At 40.6% G+C, this 7,521-nt stretch overlaps 1 protein-coding gene and 1 non-coding gene across 2 annotated transcripts; one reads left to right on the top strand and one right to left on the bottom strand.

Annotated features, from left to right (window-relative positions):
* Window positions 1-585: 585 nt before the first annotated feature.
* Window positions 586-6,138, bottom strand: LOC140366060 (coiled-coil domain-containing protein 174-like). The gene is made up of 8 exons (XM_072452721.1): window positions 6,019-6,138; window positions 5,764-5,944; window positions 4,619-4,711; window positions 4,343-4,482; window positions 3,589-3,683; window positions 2,428-2,590; window positions 1,612-1,728; window positions 586-1,293 (listed from the first exon to the last, which is right to left on the bottom strand). The coding sequence occupies exons 1-8, from the start codon at window positions 6,098-6,100 to the stop codon at window positions 653-655; spliced, it is 1,512 nt and encodes a 503-aa protein (XP_072308822.1). The 5' UTR covers window positions 6,101-6,138; the 3' UTR covers window positions 586-652.
* LOC140366495 (U2 spliceosomal RNA) lies at window positions 5,305-5,495 on the top strand. The gene has a single exon (XR_011928042.1). It is a non-coding gene; the product is annotated as a U2 spliceosomal RNA (small nuclear RNA).
* Window positions 6,139-7,521: the final 1,383 nt, after the last annotated feature.

Genomic DNA, 7,521 nt, shown 5'->3' on the forward strand with positions numbered 1-7,521 from the left:
CATAAAAACTATGAACAGAACCAAATGCAAACATTCACTCTCAAACATTGTTTTATAAATTGCAAATGAAGAACAATGTCCGGGTTATTAAATTAACCTACATTATATCTGATTCAAACACTTCAATAGTTTTCATTACTTGAATGGGTTGTTACAGTAATATACTGCTCATTGTTTTTACGATTTGACACTGGACCACAGAAAACGTCACTCTGAGTTCCGACCTCCAAGGAAGACTGGAAAGCGGCACATTTTTTCTCAACAAACCCACTCAGATCTTATTAGAGGAGAGAAAGGCAATGAGTTCAACTGTGTTATCACAAAGTCAGTATCAGTGATGAATGTGAGCTGCAGTGACTGTTGCAGATCTTCCACATTTCAGTTGTTTTTTCAGCATTTCTCTTGTCATTTCTCACCATTGACTTGTGCGTTTTTGCCACTCACTGCTAAAATATTAGTATTGTGATGTCATAACCTCTATAAAAGCCTGTAAATTAATAAATTAAAACATGTAAGTTTATGTACCATAGTGAGAAACAGTCCAGTTCACCAGAAAACATACACAGTGCACCTTTAACATGAACTTTAATCTAGGCGTTGTTTCACAGATTCATTCAACTATCCATCTAAAAAAAACACTACACATCAACATTCAGGTAATGTTTCTGTAGAAGGACAGCATATCATCTATACTTCCTGTAGACTCCTGCTTTTGTGCACTCCCGGTTTCAGCCTGTTCTTCTTTCTCGTTTGGCGCCGGCTGTTGAAGTTGTTTCGGCTGATAATTTGGAGCAAACATTGGCCTTGGAGGTGGGAAAGGCATATTTGGGCGTAGAAAAGGCGGCGGAGGGAACGGAGGAGGGAAAGGAGGACAAAACAGCGCCCGCTGATACTGGTAGTTCACCGGAGGGGCGTCGACCGGAGCCGAGACCCCAGGAGGAAGCGGCTCGGACGTGGGGAAACTCAGAGGAGGAACTGGTGCAAATTTTGGAGGTGCAGCACTCGGCGGTGGCAGAGGAACACTTGGCGGTTGTGCCGGGAAATCGTGTTGTACTTTTGGTGGATTCGGCGCAGGAGGTGAAGGGGGTGCTTTTAAATCGGCCTCTGCTTCGTCTTCTGGATCTTTGGTGGACGTGTAAAGCGTTTTCGTTGACCTGAAAAGCGGCTTGTCAAACTTTTGGAACTTCCTTGGCCGGGGCTTCCAGGCGTCTTCGTTGAAATATGCGGACGGCGGAGCAAACTCGGAGTCTCGCTCTTTGCGCCGGCCGTCTTTCCATTCGTCAAACATAAATTCTGCAACAAGACAGAAGCACAAACATTATACAGGCTTAAAATCCAACTTTATTTCCCATTTCATTTTGGGAAAAGAAAGACATGGTTTATGACTTTTATCTGCCATCATTATTAGTGTTTTATAAAAGACTATCCTACTGTATTTAAACATTGATTGATTGGCAAACAGGTGAAACAATCAATTCATCCAAATCTGTCATATTTACAGCATTATTCTTGGCACACGTTTAAATCTGACAGCATGTCCTTTATTTAGTGATTGCAGTGAAATTACAATCATTAAAAGATGATGTAGTAAATCATCCATGATGCGTTTACCTTTTCCTCTGTCCCACTCTCGGACGTGTGGCACTCCAGGTTTGGTGTCTCTTCTTTCCTGGATCTCCACTTCCACTTTCTTCACGACGCTCACCTCCGGGACGTCCTCAGCCTCTTCTGGGAAAAGAAAAACAAGTAGTGCTTATTGATAATGAATTTGTTACAGTTTGATTTGTTTTATTTTGCTACGACTTTAACTTAGAACCTGGTTTATAAGGAAACGTCCACACACACAACCCTATAATCAGGATTAAACTAGGACTAAAGATGGGACTAGACCAGAACCAGAACCAAGTTTACGTCAGCAGCAGTGTCAATGTTTTGAAGACATTTTAATTTAATTTGTCTGAAATTTGACCAAAATTTTAGCACTGATAAAACGTATGTTACTGCTTCATGTTTAGATGTGTTTTTTTAGACGTAGAGTTTGTTTACAGTCTGGTTTGTGTTCTTTTCACTTCTTATGTTTGTTTTTTATAGTTTGCCAAAAATATCAGTGCTTTTAAGTCAACAAAAATATATACTTTTCCTGTCAGCAAGAATATGACCTTGAAAAAACTATGCTGAAATAATATAGTGTAATATACTTGGCTCAAACCAGGACAAATGTCACACAGCCTTAAAAACAAAGGTGCTAAATAAAATCTATGAACATTTCACCTCTTTGTAATCAACTGTTTTACTAGAATTGGATAATAACTGGTACAATAATAATAATACTAATACATTATGTCTAAAAAACATCACTACTACTGTGTGAGTGTGCTGTTTTATCCTGAAAACATGATATTCTCTGATATAACCGTTTGCTCTTACCTTCATCCTCCTCCAGCTTGGTCTCTTCTTCTTCCTCATCATCTTCGGTGCCGTCGAGTTTAGCCTTCTTCTTCTTCCTCTGTCGGACTTTGGCGAGTCGAGCCCGGAGCATCGCCTGCCTCTTCTCCTTCAGACGCTCACGTTTGTGCCGCTGATCCGTCGTCTGAAAACACAAACGTATTTTGTGTTTGTCTTGTGTTCACGATTGGTTCATTGATAATATTACTCAAGTAAGTGTAAAAAAGACACTTGGGGAAAAATACTCGAGGAAGAGAAACAGGATGGAACATCTGGTGTATAATTTGAAGGACAGGAATGTTGAAATTGGTAGGACAAGAGATCAAAATTAAATCCACTATTTTCAAAGGTCAAACACAAACATTTGAAAAACTAAATCATATCTGAAGTGGGGAAACATAAATGTTCAAATTATTTAATATTGTCAATATAAAGCCTTTGTCACAGACTATGGAAGAGTAACTAAAACTCCTTCAAACCCATTTTTTAAAAATGTGTCTTTTTGGGGCAAACAGGTGTCTGAAAGAGTAGCAGAATTCAATAACCTTCAGATTAATTCTTATGACTTTGTTGAGTTCACAAACTCTCTGGAATCCCTCTCGTGGGGCTCTCACTGGTGTTTAATTGTGATTGGGCCGGAATCACCAGTGCTGCAGGACTGGACCAATCACAGGACAGCTTTGTGGTTTGTGAGCTGCCCAAACGCACATAAACAAACATGGCGGCACTGACAGAAGTATTTTGGCCGACTCTCGCATAAATACATTTAACACTATTTTTTCTTTCTACTTTTTAAAACACTGTTGATGTTTCTGCTTCTTCCACTGTTGTGACGCTTCGATCAATCAGTGTGAAGTTTAGTACTTTACATGTTGACCGGTGTCAGCGAGAGCCTCTCCAGACTGATTCATTAGAAGAACTCAAAGTGTTACACGTCAGTCTGGTCGTGTTTGCTCAGTGATGGAGGGAGACACTTGAAACAGTGTGGTACAGAGTGTCCTGTGTTTCAGTGAGCTACGCAAACGTGTTTCTGTCTCCACCTGTTACAGCTACAGCAGCAACAACAACAACAATTCCTCATCTGCTCTGACCCATCTGTTCCCCCTCTCATCCCGCTCCCTCCCCTACCTCACCCTCTCTCACCTGGTCTCGGAGCATGTCCAAAGTGTCCCTCTGTTTGCGTCGCTCCTCTTGATCGTGAGAAAAAGCGAAGTATCCCACACCCAAGTCTCTCGCCTCTGCACAAAACACATGAAGAATGTTCGTCTGTTTTACATGAATGAATGTAAACAAACAAATAACAAATATCCCTCTTTTCTCGCTCTCTTTTTTTTTCTCTTTCCCCCCGAAGGACGGTAGTTCGCATCTTGCTCTGGTGAAGCGGTCAGATCCATTGGCCCGCAGGTTGCCTCAGGTGAATACTGTCGTTGTGTCCTTGGGCAAGGCGCTTAACCCAACTTGCCCCCAGTGTCTGCGAACACTGGTGTGTGAATGTGTGTGTGAATGGGTGAATGTGTGTGTGAATGGGTGACTGGTTCCTTGATGTAAAGCGCTTTGAGTGCCTTGACGGTAGAAAAGTGCTATATAAATGTGACCATTTACCATTTTCTCGCATCTCATCTTTGTGGTTTTCCTCTAGTCCTTTTACTGATATATTCAACATCTCTGCTCTGTTCATGTGTCTTTGGGTCCAGACTGGTTCTGTTTGTATGTTCTACACAGATCTTAGTTGGGTCACACTCCTCTGCTGCGTCTCAGGACAAACACAGGGGTTTGTTTATTTCAGCGACGTGTGGGAAATGGAGTTCATTGTGGGGATGGAAGTATCGGTATCAAAGGATCATGTATCAATAATGACTCATCTCAGTCTACACATTTAGCGTGAATGAAGTCAGACCTTGTGCTCGGATGTCCTCGTAGTGGACTGGCCCCACCGGCCTCTTAATCGCCTCCTCTTCTTCTCTCTCCCACTCTTTTCTCTGCAACTCTCGACGCATGTCCTCAGAAAGCAGTGTCTTCTGATCATCGGGCACTTTTCTGGTACAACACAGTTCAAAAGCTTCAAAACTGTACACAACATCCCAGTAGTTTCTACAAGAAACTAAAAGTATTATACAACTTGTTACTCCAACATATTTGTTATGGGGATTCTTTAGTCATTTTAATGAAATACCCTGTATTCAAATCCAAGTCCATTCTCTGGAAACTAGGCAGGTCTTTTTTCATGCACCTTCGAGATCGTCCCAAAGAATCAACATAGTCCACCCTTCAAACACAAATAAAACATTCAGTGATTAGTTTGTCTAATTCTGATATTTTATTGAAAACGACTTTGAACAGATTGTATCCTGTTGTAAAACAAGGAACTGCAAGGCAGAGTAGTAACACCTTACGATCACTAGGGGGCGCCTAACACCAGTTCTTGACCACCACGTGAAGCACGTTTGCCAAACGCATCGCCCCAAATGATTTAATAGACGACGTTGCGCTCTAGAAACGACACTAACAGCTTTACATATGTGGTATTTGACGAATCCACAATAATCTGCCCGTTTAGTCAAACAATTCGGATTTAACAGCCTCGTTAATGCTTTTTAATGTTATTGGACAATAGCACACACCACGTGACCAACGAATGCGGCGACGACACCACGCCTTTTTACTTAAACTATAATAAATAGCGCCTTTTTAAGCGAATTATTGTGTTTCACATGGACGTGTCCGACGTGTTAAGTTCACTTCTTCGCGTCGAGTCACCGCGACTCGTAAAAGCCAAACTTGAACATGTTTGTGTTTCACACCGTGAGTGAGACACGCGTGACGTAGATCCTGGTCCGACACTCTGACATTTGTCAAGTTATCGCTTCTCGGCCTTTTGGCTAAGATCAAGTGTAGTATCTGTTCTTATCAGTTTAATATCTGATACGTCCCCTACCCGGGGACCATATATTAAATTGATTTTTGGAACTGGGAGATGGAATAGGGGCTTGCTCCGTCCACTCCACGCATCGACCTGGTATTGCAGTACCTCCAGGAACGGTGCACCCCCTCTACATGTCTAAAGAAACACTGAATGGAAGAGTTCTTTGCCTTTATTCTTAAACCAAAAGCCGTCGAAGGAGTAAAATTATTTATATTATTTTCATAAATACTCTTTTTAATTTACTACCAAAAACATGACTAGTTTACAACGCTCACTTGGAACAGAATATATATGTAGTTTTTTTATAAATCATAAGTCTAAGCGCAATGGAGTTTTTTGCTGAATTGTGCAGCGCTAATGGTCAGTGATAAATTTATTTAAAAGCATAACCTCACCATTCTTCGTCTGGGTTTTCAGGAGCAGGGATCGGTGACGTGCTCACTCTCTTCTCCTCCTCTTCCTCTCTCCTCTCCCGCTCTCTTTCTCTCTCCGCCTCCTGCTGTGACAGAGTTTCCTTCTTTTTGTCGATGATCTTCTGAGTGAAGTCGACCAGAAACAGCCCCTCCGTCTCTTCATCTGACACATAAAACACATGTTGATTTGTTGATTAGTATAAAACAATTTTCAGCATGTGCGTTTTCTTGACTCACCTGGTAAATCTCCTTTTGACATTTGCTCGTAAAGTTTAGCCTTTTCTTCCAATTTGCGCCTGGAGAGAAGACACAAATCCATCCATCAATTTTCTACCACCGACAGTGAAATAGCAAAAGACTAAGGTGGTCACTCATTCTCACATAAAGGAGATTATATACAGGCCGTGGGTACAGAACCGCGGCGAAATAGCCCAGCAGTTTCAGGAGCCGCGGCACGGCCATTTAGCCTAATGGGTAACCCTGACCCTAACCCTGACCCTAACCGTAACCCTGACCCTGACCCTAACCCTGACCCCTAACCCGGCACGGTCAAATAGCCCAGCAGTTTCAGGAGCCGCGGCACGAAATAGCCCAGCAGTTTTGGCTGCGCGCCTGTAGACACTACACTCCCTTATATTTATATATATATATATATATATATGATGTTCACAAATATATGATGTTCACAAACATCAGATTCATATTGGCTGACCTCCACTTTGTCCCCTGCTGTATATGACATGATTCAAACACTAAATTTAAATGGTCTTTTCAAGGTTTTCAAAATACACTGTTCCACCATCTAAGATGATATTTGGCTTTCTGAGTACCAGAGATTGACCAATATAGTTTTTTCATGGTTTTAACAGGCCTAAATTAGGACTAAACCACATCTAATATGAATCTAAACCAAGTCAAAATGAGACCATGGATAAAGTAGTAGGACAAAACCATTCATATTTATCTTTAAACTAAACAAATGCTCAAACTGCAGAGGGTCTCATGTACAATCAAAGGCCAGTCACAAGAAATTGGTATAAAAAGCAATTCAAGAATGTATTAAGAATGATCATCTCTGGTAAGAAAAGCACTAGTTAACTAAAGGCATTAACTGACATTTACACTACAGTCACTCATGTAACAAAGGCTTCCTCTGCCACTGTAGTTTTAGTAAAATGTGTAGGGAAACCGATAAAGCTTCAAGTTAAAACTTGAAGACAATAATAAACCTTTGAAAAATATGTGTAATAACAAGTATTTACAATCAAATGATGCCTCCTGCTGTATTTCCCAAACAAACAACAGTCAGAAATGCAACGTTACTTCTCAGTATAAGTGGGGGTTTTATCAAAAAATGTATCACAATTGTTTTTTGTAGATTTGCAAAATTAGAATATCGAGTTTATCGTCTATAGTTAAAACTATTAAAAATTACCTCAAAAAGAGACAGAAACATCTAGTGTCGTCTTACAAACAAGGGAATATTTCAGCATTTTGTGATTGTTTGAGTCACATTTTGTACGAGACTTGAACCTCAACCAAGACGTTCACATTTTCCTGATGCTTTGTTAAAACATCCTCAGAATATCATTATTGAGAAACACATTTTCGACCCGTAAATATTACGCCATCAGAATATCCAAATGATAAACCGACAGCACTAAATACTAATATAATGTGTAACAAAAGAAATGTGAGATAGTTTGCATTTTTATTGCAAAATATGAACAATGAAAGGCT

The sequence above is a fragment of the Eucyclogobius newberryi genome, unplaced genomic scaffold (genome assembly GCF_026437365.1).
Source record: "Eucyclogobius newberryi isolate DKJ021-1_F unplaced genomic scaffold, fEucNew1.0.hap1 SCAF_19, whole genome shotgun sequence".
Taxonomy (NCBI): Eukaryota; Metazoa; Chordata; class Actinopteri; order Gobiiformes; family Gobiidae; genus Eucyclogobius; species Eucyclogobius newberryi.

Excerpts from the sequence above, each read along its gene's own strand:
- LOC140366060 (XM_072452721.1), bottom strand. The coding sequence starts at position 6,100 with ATGGATTTGTGTCTTCTCTCCAGGCGCAAATTGGAAGAAAAGGCTAAA. Across the intron at positions 4,483-4,618 it reads GACTTGGATTTGAATACAGG|AAAAGTGCCCGATGATCAGA; the intron begins GTATTTCATTAA and ends GTGTTGTACCAG. Across the intron at positions 3,684-4,342 it reads CGAGGACATCCGAGCACAAG|AGGCGAGAGACTTGGGTGTG; the intron begins GTCTGACTTCAT and ends TGTTTTGTGCAG.